At 34.9% G+C, this 24,571-nt stretch overlaps 1 protein-coding gene and 1 long non-coding RNA gene across 13 annotated transcripts in view; one reads left to right on the top strand and one right to left on the bottom strand.

The window, feature by feature from the left end:
- Positions 1–23,827, bottom strand: part of arhgef7b (Rho guanine nucleotide exchange factor (GEF) 7b) — a 65,063-nt gene extending 41,236 nt beyond the window's left edge. For 3 of the 8 annotated variants that reach the window (XM_017354716.4, XM_073943766.1, XM_017354718.4), the window contains exons 1-4: positions 13,439–13,525; positions 13,266–13,346; positions 2,039–2,123; positions 354–487 (exon numbers count right to left, since the gene is read on the bottom strand). Coding sequence is in view for 3 of the 8 variants with exons in the window: in NM_001008624.1 (NP_001008624.1) it covers positions 354–487; positions 2,039–2,123; positions 13,266–13,346; positions 23,550–23,714 (465 nt within the window). In the remaining 5 variants the exon portion in view is untranslated. 8 annotated transcript variants of the gene reach the window in all.
- LOC103909161 (uncharacterized) lies at positions 13,563–15,526 on the top strand. Of its 5 annotated transcripts, none has more exons than XR_012408122.1 (5): positions 13,563–13,861; positions 14,669–14,726; positions 14,804–14,880; positions 15,043–15,092; positions 15,366–15,526. It is a non-coding gene; the product is annotated as an uncharacterized lncRNA (long non-coding RNA). The 5 variants fall into 5 exon arrangements; XR_658879.4 differs by having other exon boundaries at positions 13,813–13,861; positions 14,672–14,688; positions 15,366–15,502; XR_002459055.3 differs by having other exon boundaries at positions 13,813–13,861; positions 14,672–14,726; positions 15,366–15,502.
- Positions 23,828–24,571: the final 744 nt, after the last annotated feature.

Below are 24,571 nucleotides of genomic sequence, written 5' to 3'. Positions count from 1 at the left end.
TAATTTTTTTTATTTAATTGCGGACACTACAGTAACCTATTTCGCACATCGTTGATCTGCAGTATTCATCAAATCATATTCATAGAAAGGTTAGTAATGAACATTTATACTCAAGTATTTATGTATATAAAGCATTTGTTTAGTAAGAAGTGCTTCTCATACAATATGCAAACTTCAATTAAGTAACTTCGAATGCATCTTTCTGTCATACACCGCGCCTACAAAAACCGTACCATTGATTCCATGACACAAACCTGAGAAACTTGACCCGTACAGAACCGTTTCGTACCGTGCTGTACCACTCAGTGGAGTGGACACAAGGCATAAGTGTGTAAAGTGGTTGTGAGGCTCACCAGACTGCGGTACTGGTTGAACTTGTGCCTGGAGGATCTCCTGTGAGTGGACGAACAGTTGAGCGAGTCGAAAGACTTGATCCGCAGAGAAGACGATTGACGGGAACACACCGAGTTACTCCCTCCACCGGACTCTACAATCAAAAAATACACATCAACATACATTTACTTCACCATTTAAGTGGGGACATGACATTTTATCCCAATAGTTGTTTTTTACAGTTAAAATGTAACTTTACTATTGAGTATCTAGATTAAGGTGATTATTGGCCCACCCCATACACCACTACACTACCCCCATAACTTACACTCAACCCAACCACTTCACACTTAATATAGCACATAATAATTGCACTACACTGTACTTACCCATTTTTAAATGTACATTTACACTGCACATATACATTTGTAAACGCATAATATTTATAGCAAATAACAACCTGCATGTTATGTTCATTTCTATTTGCTTATCTCTGATTAGTAATAGCAACTTGTACAGTATGTTCATCTATTTGTAAATATATCTGATTCTAGTTAACATGACTTGTATATTATGTTCATAGTACATCCATCCGTAAATATTACCATGGCTTCCGCTACAATCATTCTTCCATGGCGGGGCGTCACACTAAAATTCATTACTTCAGGACGCATCAATGCCGTTCTGTAGATCGATTGGAGACATTCATAAATCTTCTAAGCCAGTGGTTCTCAAACATTTTTCCTCAAGTACCACCTCAGAAAAAAATTATCTCTCCAAGTACCACCAAAATGAGCAGTATTGAAATACAAAAGTAGCCCCATTAAAGCAGCTACGCCTCTGCACACTTAAAAAAAAATGTGGCAAACGTGGCAGCTATATGACATATAGCCTATATTAGAAATATAGGCTATATGTCATATATGGCATATTATATAGATCATTTTTGATAATTTTTTTAATGCGTGAAGCATGTACATGACATATTTCATTCCTCCGAGTACCACTAGAAGGAGGCCTACGTACCACTAGTGGTACACGTACCACAGTTTGAGAACCACTGTTCTAAGCAAATCTAATAAATGTTGAAGACACACTCACTACATAAATGCACTAAATCGCACATCAGCAGCGTTTATTTGAGAGTGCACAAGAAAATCTGCACTAGAGCAGCGTATATTTAAGAGGGCGCGCAAATGTTTTGCGTAGAGGAACTGAGGAAATCGGTGCGCAAGCAAAGAGATTCGCATGCTCGTATTACATAAATGCGATCTCGACTTTTTTATGCACTCACGACATTTGTCATTGAAATATCGCAATAGGTAAATAGAAGTTCTGTGTGAAAGGCCTACTGCCACCTCTGGAAAAAATCCTTAAGGAAACATTGATTACCCATATATTTCTATAACTGCACTTTGTACTTATACCTATATCCTGCACTTGTTTTTATTGCACCTAAATTAGACCTGTTATAAGACCTAAACTGCAATTTGTTGCCTTGTACATGTACATGTGTAATGACAATACAGCTAAATAAAATCTAACCAAACCTAAACTAATCTTATTGGGAACATGTTTGTCTTCAAAATATACCAAGAGTCAGAAAATAGTTTTACACAAATACAGTGACAGTCATAATAGCGCTGCTATTAACAAACTAAATTATTTTGCATTTAAAAGTGAAGACGTTTTTGATATCTCTCACCTGATGTTGCTTTGTTGAGCGCAACCAAACAATTCAAGACCTTGGAGAAGTTTTGGCCCTGAAGGAGATCATTGGCTTCAAATACCTGCAGAGGGGGGAAAAAAAACGCTACAATTAAACATGTAAAAAAAATGTGTAAAAAAAAAAAAACACCTCAAATAAATAGAAAAAAAGTACAAACTTGAGATTTTTTTAACGCTCAAATCCAACAGACAACCATATTTCAAATTAAATCATATTATTTTAGATTAACTTTGTAGTCAAGTCAAGTCAGGCTTTATTTATAGAACACTTTAAAAACACAGAAGTGAGCCAAAGTGCTGCACAGAAAAAATATACAACAAAATAAACATAATAGTATATAAAATACAAGACAAAATATAGCTAAACTACATGAAAAAGCATATAAACTAAAATTAAAACCAGTTAGTAAGATCAGGTGTCTAATCCAACGAAAACAAAAGACTTTTAACAGCTGGGGTCCGTTCTTCGTACCTCGCTTAAATGATCTAAGATTATTTGGCAGATCCTGGATCTTTTAATCTTGATAACCGATCTCTCGCTAATTTGGTTCTTCAAACAAGTTTGCGAATCAGATTAGAATGTCTGGATAAACTGATCTGAGATCGCTGCGTGTGTTGTGAAGGACAGATCTATCGATCCTCGAAATCATGATCAGCAATGCAACGATTGGCTGACGGCACAGCAGCGTAATGACATCATCTGATTAATATTCAATTATCCATGTGAGCAAAATTACATCAAATTAGCAGTAAACGGTGCGTTAAATATGACACGCAAGAACTTTACACATTTGTTATGAGCTGCAGGCTTTACACTTTTATTTGTCAAGACAAGAGTTTTCATGTATTTCAATGCAAATCAATGTATTTAGTTCTACGTTTAGAAAAGATTTTCGTTATAATAGTAGCCGTTTTTTAATCGGTGTAAAGAATAACTGGTTGTTTACAAAAGCATTTTCATATTGGTAAAGGCGTCTGCAACTTTTGTGAAGCATCAAATCACCGGCATATTAACTATCAAAATATGTTTATGACTGCATAAATGTATTATTGCTTAAAAAAATCACATATTGTGCATTTCTATTATACACAATTTGTTCTAAAGCGATCTAATAAGTTCATTTCAATAAGTTTTCTCTTTGCACCAGATGGCAGTCTTTGTACTTTCATTTCGAGGGTGCAGATTGCATACGTTTTATTAATATGTATAACTTTGTTTATTTTATTAATGACTATAACTTTATATATATATTTAAAAATTATGTATTATTTTCCCAAGTGTATATAACTACTACTGTAAGAAAATATCAGAAATCGGTACTTTCTGTATTATCTTTGCTTGAACTAAGCCGATCTAATCCTGTTTATATGAATTAAACCTGCTCCCGATCAGGTTTGACCTAGCAGAACTGTTGCCATGACAACAACTCTCGGATCAGCTTTGAAGAACGAAACGATCCTGGATCGTGTCAAATCGTCAATATCCAAATCCAGCTAACTGTGTAATCCACGTACGAAGAACGGACCCCAGATTTAAATGAGAACACAGAGGAGGCCTGTCTAATGGGCAGTGACAAATCATTCCAAAGTCTAGGACCTACCATAGCAAAAGCACGATCCCCTCTACACTTACACTATGTTTTTGGCACAACCAGGAGAAGCTGATAAGCTGACCTGAGTTAATGAGTGGGCTTTTGGGATGTATCAACTCAGGTCATATTTGCAAGTAACAATTAACAGGAATGCTGCAGCATTTTGCACCATATGCAAACGGGCAATAGCTGACCTGCTACTTCCCACATACAGTGCATCACTGTAATCTAATTGAGTGGTCATAAAAGCACAAAATACTGTCTCAAACTGTTGTTTTGGTACATATTGCTTTATTTTTGCTAGTTGACTACTGAAAAAAGCTAGATTTGATTATCACTCTAATCTGATGGTCAAATTTAAAATCTGAGTCAAATTTCACCCCTAAATTTGTGACTGTAGGCTTAATATGTTGGTAAGAACAGCTGTTCTCTTGAACTTTGCATTTTTTAAAGTATCCAGAAGAAACTTATAACTATAAAAAGTTCTTAACACAGATGACAATCAAATTTCTTTCGTACAAAGAGTATTGACTGCAGACAATTCAGCTTTGCCATTATAAAAATTAATATATTTTTAAAATGCATTTTAAAAAAATCTATTAATATTTTCTAATGTTACTTTATTTCTGATCAAACAAATGCAGCCTTGATGACCAATTACATTTTTTTAAATTAAATTTGACATTTGAATTGTAGCAAATTATAAACAGCATAAAGTCCCGTATTTTCTGAAGCGACCAACCACGCTTTAAAGCTAAAATTGATTAAACAATTAATCAGCCTTTCTCAACTATCAAATCCACTAGCAGGAAAAACACTCATATTAATGAAATGCAAATTAAAGAAGCAAAATATGATGACTGGCGCTGACACAAGCATGACAAGCTTCGGGTCTACATATCAAGGCGTGTCACTTAATGCCATATGCAAAACATTAATGATGATCAAAGATACTCTATAAGATGTGCCTGCTTTAGTGAGGGAATATGAGAATGTGATTTTGATCAACTAGGATGATGATGTGTGGGTTTCTGGCTCTCAGACTACCTGCTGCTTTCTGGGCCATCTGGACACACAAAGCTAATCCTGAGCAAAAACCAACCTCCCCAAAACTGGCCTGATCTGACTTTAACCTTTTAAAAGATGCAGGAAATATACATGGAGATGTGAAGAGTGTCCGCTGTCCATCCATAAGCAAAATGCTTTCTACTAGGTATGCAAACAATTAATCAGTCCAAGGCACTCGGAAAAATAAGTGAAAAGAGTTACTTTTAAACTATTTTTACTTTATTTTTGACAAGTGCTTTGGACTGATTATTTGTTTGCATACCTTATCCAAAGAGCACACATACATTATTTACCCCTGAAGCTTATTTTGTTTGTTTTGGACTTTTACAAAATGCTTTCTGTTGGATCAACTCGTTTGCGTTTTACTAGGATTATTAGAATCTAGAAAACCATGCATTTTTAGGTGAATGACCTTTAGTTATCTAGAAAGCCGACATTTAAAAAAAAAACTGTCATTAGCTGGGTTTCTATTATTGAGCTTTTTGAAGCAATGCATGAGAAACGAGTGATAGAAATGGCAAATTCTGATAAAAAAATCCCTTAATATACGCAAAAATGCTTGTATGCTCGAATTAAGTGGTTTTGGGTTTGTTTTTGTGTGAAAAAGGGGTCATGCAAATAATGAAAGATGGGCTAGTAATAATATTATTTTCACATTGTAATATTTTTTTGCCAATTGCTCTATTAACTTGGAAAGGATTTTATGTTGTATTTAATAATAATATTACTTTTAATTGTTATTTCTTAAGCAGAAAATATCAAAGATAGTTTAAAATATTTCATATTACTTCTTATTTCAAGTTTAACCTAATGGAAATTATATTTATTCATCAAGGGAACATTACACAGAAAAAAAACACAACAGAAAGTATTCAAACATTATTTTAAATGTTAGGGATGCACATTTTTAAATAAATTCTGTTGCTTTTACCCTTTTATTAATTGAACAATCCTGAAACAAATATATCACGCTGAGACTATTATTACTATACTATAATATTTAACAAAAGAAAATAAATCTTTGACTTTGAAAGTTTGAAGTCACATACAGACTACAATGCTGTCTAAATAATCCACCTATAATGAATGCCAGAAAGAAACAATACACCACTGCACACATCCAGCCCTGTAATCTGCTATTGTTGTTTTCTTTTGAAGTACTCATGTATGCCTATACACTAAACACGTAATAAGCATACAATTGAGGTCACAGCTTTTACAGAACTATATTTCTCTAGTTTACAGAGATGATAATGTTATCATTTTCAAAATTGTGCAATTAGAAATTTGCTTCCAAAAATTTTCATTTTCAAGCCTCCCAAAAACTCGTCATCTAGTAAATAAACTTTCAAAACAGATAGAGATGCACAATATATTGGCGACCATGTTGGTATCTGCCAATAAATGCCATTTTTAATGTTATCACACAAATATCTTTTAGCCGATAAATGATGTTTTATTTCCGCTTCCACTTCCGATACTTGATCCCCACCACTGTTTTACCATTTTACTGGTTTTGATTTTGGTTTATGTTTAATATTGACTGTTGCTTTATGCACTTTTCTGTGTCAAGGCAGTACAATTTTCATAAAAGAAATTTGGCCATAGTAAACAACAGTTGATTAATATATTTATTAATACTCTTCTGAAGTTAAGGTTTAAAATAAAAATCAGCTGTTTTCTGTATTTACCTTTTACCAATCACAAAAAATATTTTGAAAATATATATAATTATATTTATCAGCCTATATACCAGCTATCGCAGTGGTCCCCAACCCCCGGGCCGCAGACCGGTACCGATCCATAGATCAGTTGGTACCGGGCCAAACAAGAACTCATTAATTATTTTCGTTTTATTTATTATCTGAGTCTAAACAATCTTTTATTTTGATTTTTGTTTTGAAAAATGACCATATTCTCTCAGTTATATCAACTTGTATTTTCTCTCGGGTAAGAAACACGTCTTTGGAAAGTTTTTTTGCAAAGGGGAAAAGGCCCAGTGAAGGACCCGCGAACTGCCAAGGAATGGATCCGCGACCCAATTGTCAAAATAGAAGATCAAAAAGAAGATCAACTGCTGTAGATCGCAAATGACAGCTGCTTTAGGGGCCGTTCATATATCGCATTGTTTTCCGTGCGCAAGTTCGTTATTTCCAATGGAGGAAATAACCATATTGGGAGCATCGTGTGCGAGCGCATCGCGAGTCACATAACAAAAACTGACCAAGCAGCTTTATACTTGTATGGAACATACCCATTTTGGTAGACTAATTAATTCAGACATACACAGATCATGCAAACATGTACCCTGAAGTTCACATTATTACCCTATAGCAATTTAGCACAATAAAAATCAAAAATGATAATAAAAATAAATCATCAACAATGATTTAACTAGCGACACTGACGAAAGAAACCTTCTCCTATAATAGAATTACGAGAAACACATTTATTTGCTCAAATGAATTGGGTGAGCTGCTCAAAAATAGAGACACAAAGACATTTCATTAATATTCAGTACTTGATACAGGCCTAAAGTCCAATCCCCAACACTCAAGCACCATCAACAATCATCACACACATCTAAGTCTACATGACATCATCTGTAGTGGAATTAAATTCTGCTCTTTCTGCCATTTGAAAAAGCAGTTTTAGTGTGGAGTGGCTCTCTTCATTCTGGCCTGTGCCAAACCCCACAGCACTATTAATGAGCTGGCAGATCTGCCCATTCAAACTCACAACTCCATTCACCACAATAGAGGGCTTGTCTGAACCTCTCACAGCTGGCTAGAACAACCCAAGACACTGGCAACCCTGAAACACACACACACACACACAAACAGAAATACAACCGTCCCACACAACAACGCTCATATAGAGCAACCATTGCTGCACAGAGCAAAAAGATCTGATACTTGGTCATGATACCATACATTTCACTAGGAAATTAATAACAAAAGGCATGTAACCAAATGTTCTTGTAAAATCTACTCAAATCATCTGTTATTTACAACTTTGAAAAATAATTTTGCAGGGAATCCCAAAACTGTCTGTGACTTACTCCCACACTACCTAAAACAAAGGCTAATTTTACAACCTATAGATTTAGACACACCAATCCAATGCCAAACAACTAACACCAATGAAACCCTTGAGTTGGAACATATCTGGACCAAAAAGCTGTATGTGAACACACCAAAGGGACGAAAACCATTCAGCCCCCAGTTGTAGTCTGTTTTCTTGTTGAAACAATGAACTTCCAACACACACAAAGCATAAACAAAGCAGAATTTAGAACCATTAACACAGTAATTGTAACTCACATTTACAGTAGAGATTCACTCGTGCAAATATGTCTGATACACTAATAATCCATATTGTTTGCAAATATTTGGAAAAATGTAGCAAAATTACAGTTGGTCTCTTTGTGACACTTGGCTTTTATCTAGCTTCCTACATCACTTTGCTGTGTCACGCTTTTATATCTGATTTGCTGCTGAATAACCTGAAATAAGTCAGAGTGCTCTCTTCCCGAAACGAAACAGTTAAGTTTGTCAATTTTTTAATCAATTCAGCTGGTATCTGGGTCTGGCTGAAGCACTTTTAGCTTAGCTTAGCATAAATAATTGAACTGGATCAGACCATTAATATCATAAACAGATTCAAAAATGATAAAAAACAACCGTTTAACCCAAGGTGACTTATAAAATGAGTCTTTTTCAAAAAAGTGGAGTGTTCCCCTAAGATAACAATACATGTGATATCTAAAAAATGATATAAGAACATTCTACACACAGTACCCCATAATGGCAATGTGGAAAAAGATTTCTTGAAATTGTTGCAAATTTATTAAAAATCAAAACCTGAAAAATCGCATGTACAGAAGTATTCACAGCCTTTGCTCAATACTTTGTTGATGCACCTTTGGCAGCAATTACAGCCTCAAGTCTGTTTGAATATGATGCCAGAAGCTTGGCACACCTGTCTTTGGGAATTTTTGCCCATTCCTCTTTGCAGTACCTCTCAAGTTCTATCAGGTCGGAAGGGAAGCGATGATGTACAGCCATTTTCAGATCTCTCCAGAGATGTTCAACAGGATTTAGGTCTTAGGATTTGGGTCATTGTTCTACAAGAAGATGAACCATCACCCTAGTCTGAGGTCAAGAGCACTCTGAGGCAGGTTTTCAATCAGGATGTCTCTGTACATTGCTGCATCCATCTTTCCCTCTATCCTGACTAATCTTAAAGTTCCTGCTGCTGAAAAACATCCCCACAGCATGATGCTGCCACCTCCATGCTTCACTGTAGGGATGGTATTAGCACGATGATGAGTGGTGCCTGGTTTTCTCCAAATGTAACGCCTGGCATTCACTCCAAAGAGATTAAGTTTAGTCTCAACAGACCAGAGAATTTAGTTTCTTATGGTCTGAGAGTCCTTCAGATGCCTTTTGGCAAATTTCAGGAGGGAAGTGGCTTCCGTCTGGCCACTCTACCATAAAGGCCTGATTGGTGGATTGCTGCACAGATGGTTGTCCTTCTGTAAAGTTTTCCTCTCTCCACAGAATATGGTTGAGCTCAGAGTAACCATCGGGTTATTGATCACCTCCCTGACTAAGGCCCTTCTTCTCCAATCACTAAGCTTAGATGGCCAGCCAGCTCTAGGAAGAGTCCTGGTGGTTCCAAACATCTTCCACTTATGGATAATGGAGGCCGCTGTGGTCAATGGAACTTTCAGAGCAGCAGAAATTTTTCTGTAACCTTCCCTAACCTTGTGCCTCGAGACAACCCTACCTTGGAGATCTACAGACAATTCCTTTGTCTTCATGCTTGGTTTGTGCTTTAACATGCACTGTCAACCCTGGGACCTTATATAGACAAGTGTATGCCTTTTCAAATCATGTCCAATCAACTGAATTTACCACAGGTGAACTCCAATTAAGCCGCTGAAACATCTCAAGTATGATCAGTGGAAACAGAATGTACCTGAGCTCAATTTAGAGCTTCACAGCAAAGGCTGTCAATACTAATGTACATGTGATTTTTCAGGTGTTTTATTTTAAATACATTTGCAACAATTTCAAATCTTTCTTCACATTTCATTATGGGGTATTTAGTGTAGAATTTTGACGAAATAAATTAATATAATCCATTCTGAAATAAGGTTGTAATAAAAAAAAATTTGGAAAAAGTGAAGCGCTACGAAGACTTTCCAGATGCACTGTAATTGCTTTATGTGATGAACAGATTTAATTAAGGTTTTTTTTTTTTACACAAAAATACTGATCAGAAGGCATAAACAAAAGCTCAACCGTACCTATTTGACACACAAAAATAAACCTTATTGGTTCCTGAAGAAGTTCATACAGGATGGTGACACAAGAAAGAAACAAACTGGTTCTTAAAAATCAATTAAATAGTTTACCCCGCAATTCTAACCCTCCATTTGATCCAAACTTGTTTTTTTTGTTGTTGTTTTTTTTAAATCTGGAAACCTGTAACAATTAACTTCAATTGTATTTGCATGTCCTACTATGGATGTCAATAACTACTGGTTTCCAGTACTCTCTAAATATTGTCTTTGTAATGTAATGAACTGAAAAAAGACACTCAAAGGTTAAAACCACTACAGAGTGAATAAACAGAGTAAGATTTCATTTTTGGGTGAACTGTGTCTCAACTTAAAATAAAATAGTGCTAACAATCATTGTTGGCTGATCAAGGTTTATGTGTGAATAAATGCCCAAATGACAAGCCATCATCTCTTTCAGAAGACTTGGATTTGGGTGCAGAGGTAGTGAGTAAAAAAACAGATCTGATTAAAGACAAGACTTTTTAACAGACTACTCAAGATGAACACTATTGATATGGGTTTGGAAGAACACAAGGCTGAGTAAACAATGACAGGAAATTCATCTGCATAAACAGCATGACATTTAAACATCTGAAACAACTTCATTAGATAGCCAGTGCACTAAATGAGAGGTCATGTGACAAATTATGCTCTGTAATGTGAATAATTTACAGCCACATACTGTGCACTGCATCACATGCTTTTTCAAGAAACAACATGCAACCGCCTGTACAGACAGACATATGCATATCTGAAGGAAAATGGACAGAGTTGGATCTGATACCAACATCCACCCATAAAAATAGGTTAATAGTAACATTGGCTCCAACTACAACAAAAACAGTGTGTGGGTGAAGGATCGGATTAAATTTCACACCAAAATTAATTAGATTTGCGTGGAGAACATGTTGGAAAAAACACTGTTTACAAACATATGAACTGGTATAGGATATCAACAGTGTGAAAACTGTTTTAATAGAACGCACAGTAATTTTCATGAGTAATGCTCTTATCTTGAGAAACAAGTCTGGACGATTAGAGCATAAATTTTACCTGGCATTGAGGGCTGTCATGTGCAACGCCCATTAACAATTGCCTACACCCTGAAAATTACTGAACAGAAAGTGTTTAGGATAACACTCAGGTCCTAAAATACTGAAAACTCTATGGAAGCATGTGCAAGTGCACTCGCTTAAAGCAAAACAATAATAGGCACATTTTAGCAGCTATTTATATCATTGTAAAATGTAAAACATTATCAGATAGCTTCATCTGTTAAGAGATGTAAAGATATTAAATGTATCGAACATCAACAAAATCAAGATTATTTGTTAGAAACTATGTGCATTGTGAAATAAATACATTCAAAAAGAAAACTAAAATAGTGAATAAATAGTAATGAATTAAATACCGTCGTTTTTGCACATTAAAGTTCATTTTGCTTTATTCTATACATGCAAATCAGAGTTTAATTAATTATCCATATAACTAAAGTATTGGCATTTATTATTTCATATAAGTCCCAACCTTAGCAAATCAAGAGTACAGTGTAACAATGGATTAAGGAAATGTCTTCTTGTATAGCAATGGAAAGGCTAACTTACACAATCAAACAAATAAATGCACATATGTTTCAAGATTTGGGACTTCTTCCATCATTTTTTTTAGATGAGAATGGACTGACTGTTGAGTAACACCATACAAAGTGATCATACCGTGTGTTTAACAATAGTTATTTACTACTAGTATTTTGCAACTATTAATATGTGCATTGTGTTTGTTATGACTTATTTGAATATATTTTTCACTATCTTTGGAATGTATACAAGTTCAACTGTCACTTTCTTAATGTTTTTTTTACAAAACTGCCTTTTTTATATGCCTATATATATATATATATATATATATATATATATATATATATATATATATATATATATATATATATATGAGCAATTCCAGTGTTATTAATGTGACATTTGCAGTAAAAACTCAAAACACAAATTCACATAGAAAGTAAATGCTAACATTATATTGAAACTTTTGTTTATATTTTCCAGAACAACTGACCACAGAGTTGAGAGACCAGAAAAATATGAATTTGTAAACATGTTTTGTACTTTAAATGAGGAAAAATAAACATGCGTCATGGATGTGACAAAAAAGTCTGCAGGATTAGAGTAAAATATACTTGGTAGAAATTCTGTGAATTAAACGGCACAGCCCAAAAGAAACAATGCTAATCAAAAGGATAAGAGTTGACTCTCTATAAAATGAAAATTATTGGTTTTATTTTATTTAATATTTTCAAATTTATGAGAAAAACAAAAGTGTCATTATGAATGTGACATCTCTCGGTTATGGATGTGACGGATGTGAAATTGGCACTTGTGTGACTTTGGTAAATCAAATAGAATAGTTTGAAAACATTGATATATATATATATATATATATATATATATATTTTTTTTTTTTTTTTTTCTAAATGCAAACCAAGACGCTCTTAAATAAAGTATTTATTGATGACTATTTTAAAAACAAATATATTTTCACCATCTCGACTTTCAAAACTATGTAAATACAAAGTTTGGGATAATGATGTAAAGTCAGTTTTACATGCGCACATTCGTGCAGTGACTACATGTGACATGCTCCTTATATTGTTTACCATGGTACTTTGATATTGGGTCTGAAATAACATTAGTATCACTTCAAAACAACATTAGAACTATTTAATTGATTGTAAACAATGTTGTACTTTGATAGGGAAATTAAATTAGCAGCATATGACTATTTAAAATTTCCAAAGAATACCTTTATGAAATTATATTACTATTTAATATACAAAGAAAGTCTGAAGGTGTTAATATTAAACCAACTTTACCTCAATGTATCATTACTACAGCTCTGCAAAAAATATAAATGTATATCAAGGCAAATTTGAATAACTGATTTAATGAAATATCAAGTTCACAAACAAGTCAGGATGAATCAATAACACTAAATACCATTATTATAACAGATAAAAACCCAAAGCACGCAGGATTAGTGTGTTCCCAACTCCAACTGAGACTCAGTCTGGCGACCTGATTTGCTTCACACAAAAACAAGCAAGTTGCTGAATCATTGATCCGAACTACAAATAAGCATGCAGATGAACCGACGGACTAAATAAAGCATAATGCAGCACTCACCTCAATGTGATATAATGCACAGCCTTTCACAAACTCTCTGATATTACTCAAGCACTCGTCCTTCCTCGGGTCCTGGTATATCTAAAAAAAATAAATAAATAAAGCGAACAGATAACTCTTCTGCGGTGCACAAAAAAACGTTTAAGCAGGTTTTTCAAAGAGTAAACACAAACTTGTGCGAATACGCCATTTGTTTTTATCACAGGTCATCGCCCCGTTCCTGCAAAAACCACTTATTCTTCTCAGGGAAGTTGGCGAAGGAATAGCGGAAATGACGTGCGCTAATAGCTCGCGCTTGAGTTCAGCGAGAGGGGCATGTTGGCACAGGCAAATCCCAACAAACACACAACGTTGCCTCAACGTAGCGACCTTCCTACAACGTTGTACCAACCTTGCAAAAAGGTTGAGGATTCTACGTTGTTGCTAAACGTTGTCACAACGATGTCATAAGGTTGCCATTTAAACATCACGAGGGCCGCATACTTTAGGTTGTGCTTAGGTGGCGTGGACAACCACTGTACAACATTTACTGGTCACAGCTGAATCCGTTTAAATTTCAACAAGCCGTCGTCTCATTCATCAACGACCGAGGAGACGTGAGTATTGCTTTATTTCTTCTTGCTAAATAAGATACGTAAATCGTGAATATTCAAACAAACCTACGATTTCGACAACAATCTGTTCCAACATTACACACACACAAAAGCCGTAATGAAGTTGTTACGAGCGAGTAACATTTCAGCATTCCGTTCACGGACGGCGACAACATTAAAATCATTATGTTAAATCTCTCGATAAAACATTTCCTGATTATTTACCTACGCCTAGTCTTTAGTCAAATGGAAAATAATGTTTTTAAAGTTCAGTTTTTTCCATATCCATCGTGATCAGTCAGTATGATACTTCCTCACTCGAGCCGACCCACTATTTACAAAACACACAAAATAACTTTTAAATACAAAACACCTCTGTGCAGATTGCGTCCCGTTAAAGGGACAGTTCACTCAAAAATGATTTGTACTTACAAATTATTTGCCCTGTAAATAATAAGTGATTCCAAACCTTTAAGTTTCTTTATTCTATTGAACACTAAAGACTGTAAGCATTTGCTTTCATAGTAAGAAAACACTAATTAAATAGTTACAGTTTTCCAGCTTTATTTAATACATCTTCTTTATTGTTTAGCAGAAAAAAAGCTAAATAAGTTTGGAACAAATAAAGGATGAGGCTAAAATGGCAGAATTGTCAGTTTTGGTTGAGCTATCTCTATAAGTTAAAGTATATAAGTTGATGTTCATATGCCTAATTAATATAGATATCAATAAAAAGGTCTGCTAGTCTAAATTTCTATTTTGATTGATCTTTTGATGTTTTATTTAAAACCCACTCTTTTATTTGCTCAGCAGGCTATTTTCACATGGAGGTAATCTTCTATTGATAATTTCTGGATTTTAATTATGTGTAAGTTGCATAAAACTCTATTGTTTAACCACTCACTCACTGTTGTTTGCAAATTACTCGTGTAACTTGTCTTTCAGAATGTTTTCAGCTGTTGAATTCACCTCAGATCAGTGTTGCTGTAATTCCCGATCTATGGAAAGAATAATTGGATGAGGTAAGAAGTATACTACTCTATTTACTATCATAATAAATGTAGTATTGTTACCTAAAACAGCATGTTCATAATGTGGAAAATAGATCATGCTTATGAAAAATTACTTTATTATTTTGTACAGCTATTATTGAAATGACACTAAGTTTAACATTCCATTTACAGCGAGCAACGCCACAACTACAGGGCCTGTTCTTTCTCTTCTCATCATTTAAGTAAGTATTGGGAGACTAACTCTGACTTCTGTTAACTCAAACCTGTTTTCCCTGTATCTCTAAATTTATTTAATTGTATGTAATTTTGGTATATGATATATTATTAAAGCATTAAAATAAAGTAGGCTACATAATTACTCACTGGAGATTTTATATGTAATGAAATTACAATAAATGTCTGAAATTTCAATAACTTGCTAGTCATATTCGTTTCCATCTGTCCTCTCTTGTTCACTGCCTATTTTGACTTGTGTCTGCTGTGGATCTCTGAAGCTGGATTATCTGTTGAATTTGTTTCTTCCTCTGACTGCTTTCTCCATACCAACAACTATGCCTGGTCTTCAGCTGCGCTCCCTGGTCTGCTGTATTCTCCAGTCCAGAGCTTCACTGCCCAGTGTCTGAATTTTAATTTATATATATATATACACACATTTTAATGATTTCTTGTTTACTTTTATTGTTTGTTTACCCTTTAGTTTAATTATATATATATATATATATATATATATATATATATATATATATATATATATATATATATATATATATATATATATATATAAACTTTATACTGTTTGTTTATAATTAGGTTTGTACTGTATTTATTAAATGTTGTGAAATATATAATAAAAAGTTTGATTATATTCATTTGTGTGTTATTTTTACACTTTAAAGTTTACACATGCAGTTGTTAAATTAAATAGGAAAAATAATTGAACAATATTTCATATTTAGCAATACTGGAAAAGAATTGCTGCTTATCCTGTATTCTAGGCAGTAATGATAAACTGCCACAAAAAATATTAATACAAGTAGTAAGAACGCCGCCTCGCGGTTGCTGAATGTCGCACGACAACGTTGCTACAGCCTTCTCACGTCTTACATTTCTACGTTGTGACAATGTAGCGAGCACGTAAGCGGCAACGTTGCCTTTGAAAAAATGCAACGTTGTGCAGACATCGCTACAACGTAAATGTGTTTGTTGGGATCTGACCTGTCGGAGCAAAGTCTAATATCTTCGTGATGGGCTGTCATTTTGTTTATATATTACAGAATGTCCAACAATGGAGCCGGACAATTGATTTGAGTGTTTTCCAATATTTTATCGAAGTATTTTAGGGCAGCAGAGACTTTTCAAAGCCATACGATTACATCACTGAGAGCATATCAGCTTCAAATTTTATTGTCTATAAATTAAATACATTCTCCGCTGTCGAAACTGGCTTATACGATCGATAATATTTATGAAATATTAATTGAATACATCCGCATTTTAATAATATCATGGCAAGTGGATACGATACACTAAATATACATTCATTTTCTTTATTAATCAGGGGTTGCCACAGTGGAATGAACCACCAACGTATCCAGCATATGATTAACACGGCGGATTCACTTTCAGCTGCAACTCATCACTGGAAAACACCCATACACTCATACTCACAGACATACTATATAGACCAGTGGTTCTCAAACTTTTTTTACCAAGTACCACCTTAGAAAAAAATTGTCTCTCCAAGTACCACCTTACGACGCTATTTTTTAAACCAGTATTAAAAGATAGCGTCGTAGGCCTAATTAAGCAGCTACAGGTGTGCACAGTTTAAAAATGATGCAAATTAATTCCTATTATTAAGAATATGTATTATTGTCAATCACTTTAAACATTTTAAATAGTCTGAACATTAACTGTGCTTGCAGATATATATATAAAAAAGTTTTAGTTAAAATGTGCTTTTAAAAGTTCATTAAAAATGACCTGTTCTTAAAAAGTAAAAAGAAAACTGCTGTACTTAAATCTAAAGTATTCATAGTAGCCTATTCATCAAAAGCTGGATGATGCTTGGACCTTATGAATATAGGCTATATGTCATACTCCTACACTTTCAGACAAATCTTGAAATATATGTTAAATGTACATATGACAGGGTTCATACAGGCACAGCCTAATGAAAATCAAGGAATTTTAAGCACTTTTTCCAGCACCTATTTTTTTTTTTCAAGACTGACATGCTATGTATTGAAGACCTGAAATGTATTCTCAGCAACCCATAAAATATTGCATAGGAATAGATACAAATAAAAACCATAAATAATAATATTTATTAATCATATATTAATAATATAATAAACCTGCACTAAATGCTTGTGAAATCTTTTTTGTACTCAAGTAAAGATACTATTACACTGCTAAAAAAACACAAATTTTAGTAAATAAAATTAATATTAGGTAAAAGTACAAAGTACTCTTTTAAAAAGTACTAGTTGGTTACTTAAAAAAAAATTCAGATTTTCATAATGAAATCACTTTTTTTAAGTTTAAACCTAATTGAATGGTTTAGTTGCTTAAATCACAAAGCTACATGTACAGAAATTTGTACTAACAAAGGAAGTATGGTCGATTTTTCCTTTCATGACAATTAATCTTTTTCAATAGCACTGGTAAAACTACCACATAATCTTTAAGACCATCAAGTCAGTTTTTGCCCATTTTTTTAAACGATATATTCAAGCTTTGAAAGGTTAAAGTATATGGTAAAAAGATTTAAATTTAACCTTTTATTTACATTTGTTACGCTATTTTTCTTTACAATATGGCAAATTTGTTTCTTAAATATCTGTACATCACATGTAGATTTTATTTTACACTTGATCCTAATCTAAAATAGAAACTTAAAAAAAAAAAATACAAGTACACTGTCAGTAAAAAAATAAAAAATAAAACAAATGACTTCATTTTACTTGAGGTATTTGAAATATGACAACACTACATTTATCAAAGCAGTGTTTTAAGAGCCTTATTGTTAATTTTGATAAATAAACAATAAGCAACAACGGATTGCTTTGACCTGTAATGCTTTAAGACAGATCAGAATACAGCTAAATGTATAAATCACACAAATACCTCATCCAGAAACATTCCAGCATAATTATTTTGTCGTAAAGAAACTAAAAAAAAAAGTTAAGTTAGTTTCACTTCATAACACAGCCAAATAAGAAGACCATTAGCATTGTCATCGATCATGCATCAATCTAATTCTAAATACTTGATAACTTTGAATACTTTTGACTAAATTTAGTAAAGGACCAAAGAAAAATAATATCTACTTTAATAGTGGAGAGATCGCGATTGTATTCAATCTGAGCACACAGGCGATCATGAGAGGTCTTGCAGTTCATTTTAAAAAAGCATATTTAAGAGCTCGCATATCTGTTTTAGCGATTTGCGTATGAATGCGCTTTCGTGTTAAAATAAAGCACTCGCCACATTTCCAGAAATGAGTAATTGCGCAATACCTGCAATCCCGCGCCGCCATTCAGAATGTATTTAGAGGAGTGACAGGTCAGAGGCGAGTCGACTGGCTGTCGGAGAGCGAAACGTGTATGTAGTAGATCGTCAAAAAGGCAGGAAATATGTCCGCGGTTTAATTAGTCTGCTAGACATCTCTATAGTGAAAACATCCGAGAAGCATTATTCCAACAAAACATTTGTTTTTAAGTTGTTTTTTCTGTCTCTGCAGCACAGAAAGCATTTGTCCCGCCCTTACGTTTCACGCAACTAGACAAGGTCGACTGTGATTGGCTACTTTTCATGTCAGTCAAATCACGCTTCAGAATCCATTCTTAAACTTCGGAAACTGATTTTCAGCAGCTTATGACACAATGCACTAAAATAAACATTCTAAGCACAGCGCTGTGATCGTACGCTTCACAAAACAGCCAGTGCTGATCACATCGATGTTATATTACGCATTAAAGGATTAAAAGTGTTAATTGTTTCTTTCATTATTCAGCGGTTCCTCCGCGTACCACTTGGAGGAAGCCCGCGTACCACTAGTGGTACGCGTACCACAGTTTGAGAACCACTGATATAGACAATTTGGCTTACCTAATCACCTATCCGAAACCGAAGCATCCGGAGGAAACTCACATGAACATGGGGAGAGCATGTAAACTCAATACAGAAACGCCAACTGACCCAGCCGAGGCTTGAACCAACGACCTTTTTGTTGTGAGGCAATCATAATACCCACAGCACCACTGTAACGCCCCTACATTATATATATTATAATACACTAAACTAGGCTATAACTAGGTTAAAAATAAATGTAATACCAGAAAAAAGGCAGTCAACGATTTTTTTGTTCATGTAGCCGACTTAGTATTGTCAAAAATAACGGTATATCAATAAATTTATTAATTTTCTTTTATTCAACGGAGGTCGCCACAGTGAAATGAACCACCAACTTATCCAGCATACGTTTTAAACAGCAGATGTTCTTCCAGTTGCAACCCAGTACTGAGAAATACCAATACACTCTCACATTCACACACATACACTACGTACAATTTTCATTCAACGTTCATTTTCCTTCAGCTTAGTCCCTTTATTCATCAGAGGTCACCACAGCGGAATGAACCGCCAACTTATCCAGCATATGTTTTACACAGTGGATGCCATTCCAGCAGCAACCTAGTACTGGGGAAACACCCATACACACGCATTCACACACACACACAATGGCCAATTTAGCTTTTTCAATTCACTAATAGCACATGTCTTTGGACTGTGGGGGAAACCAGAACATCCGGAGGAAACCCACGCCAAAGCAGATATCAATAAATATTAATACTCATTCATTCATTCATTAATTCATTTTCTTGTCGGCTTAGTCCCTTTATTAATCCGGGGTCGCCACAGCGGAATGAACCGCCAACTTATCCAGCAAGTTTTTATGCAGCGAATGCCCTTCCAGTCCCAACCCATCTCTGGGAAACTTCCACACACATTCACACACACACTCATACACTACGGACAATTTAGCCTACCCAATTCACCTGTACCGCATGTCTTTGGACCGTGGGGGAAACCCACACGAAGGCAGGGAGAACATGCAAACTCCACACAGAAACGCCAACTGATCCAATTTTGCTTTTGGATACTGGCTTTACTTTCTCTTCTCACCTAAAGGGATTGAATAATTAGATTTAAACACTTGTTTTAATCAATTTTATATTTTAAATCAATTTCATTCAAATAAGATGAGACTGAGGTAATTTCGTTTTTATGTGCGTGTTATTTGCTGCCTTTTGGACTGACGGACTGCTGATGTACCTGGTATTGACCTTGTTCTGCAATGTGGAAGTGCGCTTGTTTTTGCGGTTGTTTTAGAACTTCCTATTCTGTTGCCTATGAGAGAAATGACCAGGAATAATAAACGACATAAAACGGTCAAACTACTTCCTCTACAAACAAGTGTGCTTATATGAAAAGCTGAACAATATAATAAGAAAATATGAGTTTGCAACAGCAGAACGAGCTGTTCTTAACGTCTAAAAATCCTAAAAATCAATGGAAGTGAATGAGACTGGAAGTCTCGAACCAAAAAGATTCCATTGGCTGCAGCCACTCGTACATTAAGAATAAGGTCAATAAGCATTATATGGTTTAGTTTGTTTGTTTTTTTTCTCCATATTTACTTCATTTAAATACTTTTAATGTTGCGAGGTTTGTTCCCTGTGGTATTGAAATTGGTATCAAATATCAATATTTTTCAAGGTATCGTATCAAAGTTGTAAATCCCAGTATCATAACAACACTTACTTTGAATCACTCCAATTATTTCTTAATGTTTCTATTAGTATTTTAAAATGTGGAAGGGCATCCACTGCATAAAACACATGCCAGAGTAGTTGTAGGTTCATTCCGCTGTGACATCCCTTTATAAATCAGGGACTAAGCTGAAGTAAAATGAATGAATGAAAAAGTGAATGTCCACAAGTTGAAGCTGCTAAAATATCGGGTTATTTTCTAGTGATGATATTTCAGCGAATCGGTTCTTGTAATTGTAATTGTTCATTAGAAATAGGACCCTGACGTCCCAATAAACGTTGCTGGGTACTAGTAATCTGGATTACATAATCAATACTCCAAAAAAATTACGTTTTAAAATGCTCGTAAGGTTCGACACGGTGGCTCAGTGGTTTGCACTATCGCCTCATAGCAAGAAGGTCTCTGGTTTGAGTCCCAGCTTGGTCAGTTGGCATTTCTGTGTGGAGTTTGCATGTTCTCCCTGTGTTGGCGCGGGTTTCCTACAAGGGCTCCAGTTTCCCCCACAGTCCAAAGACATGCGCTATAGGTGAATAGTCTATGTTGTGGAATTAGTTCCCCACGGTATCAAAAAGGGAGTCAATATTGATATTTTTTCATGGTATCGTATCGAAGTTGTAAGTTCTAGTATTGTGACAACACTGACTCACTTTGAACCACTCCATTTTTTCTAAATATTTCTATATAATATTTTAAAATGTCTAACAATAAAAAGTTAATGTGAAAGGGCATCTGCTGCATAATCCGCTGTTCTGACCCTTGATAAATCAGGGACTTAGCTGAAGGAAATCTAATGAATGAATGGAAAAGTGAATGCCCACAAATTGACGCTGCTAAACATATGGAGCTCTTATCTAGTGATGATATTTCAGCGAATCCGTTCTTTCAGTAAGCTCATTAGAAATAGGAGCCTGACATCCCTATAAACAATGCTGGCTACTAGTAATCTGGATTACATAATCAACACTTTTAAAAAAAATGACATTTTAAAATGCACATCAGGGGCGACACGATAGAGTGGACTGTCGTCTCATAACAAGAAGGTCTCTGGTTTGAGTCCCGGCTTGATCAGTTGACAACAGTAAAAGGCGTGCACTATTGGCAAATTGCCTATGTTATGGAATTAGTTCCCCACGGTATCGAAAAGAGTATCAAATATCGATATTTTTCAAGGTATCGTATCGAAGTTGTCGCTAGGTGATTTCCAAAAAAGCGAATTCATTTTATTAAACTATTACAATTATCGTATTTAACCATAATCTATAGAAAGAAAAATTGTAGTTATTAGTTATATTAAAAAAACAACATTCAAACAAAAAGCCATCAGCCTTTAAATGTTTTCTTTGCAACCCCTAGGGTGATTACGACATATTAAAGACACAGAACATGATTTTATGGCACCAGGTTAAACTTTAAACAGGAGACACCTTTACGGCTCTCGCGTACATTAAAAATATTTGCTGTACATGAAGGATGGTCTCACAGTGGTGTTCTTCAAAATTAAATGATGAATAGACTTGGGCCAATTGGTATGTGTGTGCCGTTGTGTGCAATAACCTCCTCAAAGGATATAGGGGGTCACAAGTCACTAGCATTGTAATTTTAGGGGTCGCGGGCTGAAAAGTTTGGGAAACCCTGTGCTAAATAACCAAATGTAAGTGTAAATGTCATAACAGTTATTTGATTTTTGATTACTACATGATGTTATTCACATAACTTCTTAGGTCTTGCTATTTTTTTTTTATTAAATTTTTTTAAACGGCATTTTAAAGTCGATCCAGAAATGCACTAGTTTCACTGTGTGAAAGGGGATATTAAAGCCTTCCATTTTTTTGGAAAATCAAAACACAGGCCAACCAACAGTCAATTTATGCACTTTGTGTTGCTTATAACAAAGAACTGAATCTTATTTATTTTATTATTTTCAATATGGCACAAGATTTTATTTAAAACCACGCGATAAACAAATCTGGTCAAAAGTAATCTAAAAGTAGTACAGGTATGTGTAATCTATAGTTATGATAATACAAACTACAACTTTCATCTGATTTAGAATCAGTAGTAGACTACAGTTTGTATTTAATCTCCCCAACACTGCCAACTAAGCATATCTGCTCTTCTAAAGCTATTGATTTTGATTGACCGGTGTATTCAGTGTGCAATTCGAACTTGTGCAGTCAAGATTTAGTCTATTAATGTTGTTTTTTTTTTTGTAATGCTTTGTACAACATGATTTGTATCTGAAAATATGGAGGGAAAAGAAGATTTAGTCTTTTTTTAAAAAGATGTAAGAAATATGTATAGCTTGGGTTTGTAAACGACTCACTCAGACAGGTGCTCATACGATTCACTCAAAAGATCCGACTCAAAAGAACAATTCGTTCCCAAACCGGACATTGCCGTTTCCTCTTTCTCTCAACACACATTCAATCAATGGCGGTCAACTCAACTCACACATTGATGAATCCCAAAATTAATATCCGTCGACATATTTACCACCACATATCTTTAATTACAGCAAATGACGAGTGTTTTCCTTGCAGGCTATTAAAATGCTACTCTTAACCCTTCACTCTACGGGATTTCCTTAAAATATGCCACACTCTTCCACTCGACTTTTAACATAAAGTCATTTAAAATATATAAGCTACAGAAAAACAGTATGCTAGTAGCTAGTGACCCAGTGCTAACGATAAACGTGTGCGCGCGTGAAGGGAACACAAAACGCGCGCGCGGAGACAAATACAATGGTCATCATAATGTGCCTGACCGACAAAACATCTGCTGCTTTGTGTAATTGTGTGTCATTTATTTACACTAAAAACACGAAGACTCCAGCTTACCGTGTGAACGGAACCGGGTCGCAGCCGTTCCAGCAGTTTACACAAAACCACTCCATCTCTGAGGGATGCCTGCAAAAATCCTTCGGGGTCCGATAGTGTCTTTTTGGGTGATTCTAGGACACCCAGGGTTATTAACCATGTGATTGTCTGTTCAGCCGAATTCATGACCTCATATGCGTTAAAAAGCGATTAATCCATAAGCAAAGCTGAATGTTTGTGTGTGTGAAATGACAGATCTCCCGTGTGTCCGCCGCAGGAATCAGGATGAGGAGGATAATATATCTGGAGCTCGGGCTCTGATCCCTCCTTTTCCCTGGATGTTCGGGATGACGATTTGTTTAGGGTTTTCTGGCAGGTCCGGTTTCTCTCCTCTTCTTTCATCTGGCAGGATGTCAGCTCGCGTCAAACCAAAATCAACAAGCTACGATTGTTTTTTATCCCGCCACACGACACCCAGTTCAAGCGGGTCACTGAATACTTTAGACTCGAGTACATTGATGTATATCAGGAATTTAAGCAGCATACGAAAATCCATTTTAATAGTCAGTTTACCAATGTACACACGTTCACAGCTGGGGGGAAATTATTTTATTAAATATACATGTTTGGTCTTACAGGTATGAAAGTGAACACTTTAGTTGTAAGAGGAATTAATGAGTTTACACTTAATAAAAAAAGGGAGCTGATGCCAATATTATATCATTGAAATTCAAATGTAACCTCTGGCGCCCCCTGTCGGATTTCTATGCCACGCGCTGATTCTTCATAAAAAAAGTTTGTACTTTCTAAACCTTACATGGGGTGCCCAACTTTCCGTATGAAGGGACAAAAATCAAATATCACTGAGAGCCATGGGCTGAAGATAAATATACCAAACTATTCTACATGGTCATTTTCTCATTTATTTCATAAAATTTAAGAATAACTTTAAATCATACATTGTGAAAAATTCTATGATCAAACAGTCCTCACAGCATATGGTTTTCGTTTATTGTAACCTATTAAACTAAGTAATCATTCAT

This window comes from Danio rerio, chromosome 1 (assembly GCF_049306965.1).
Source record: "Danio rerio strain Tuebingen ecotype United States chromosome 1, GRCz12tu, whole genome shotgun sequence".
Lineage (NCBI taxonomy): Eukaryota > Metazoa > Chordata > Actinopteri > Cypriniformes > Danionidae > Danio > Danio rerio.
Note: the sequence above shows the minus strand (reverse complement) of the source record. Positions and strands in the feature narration are given on the sequence as shown.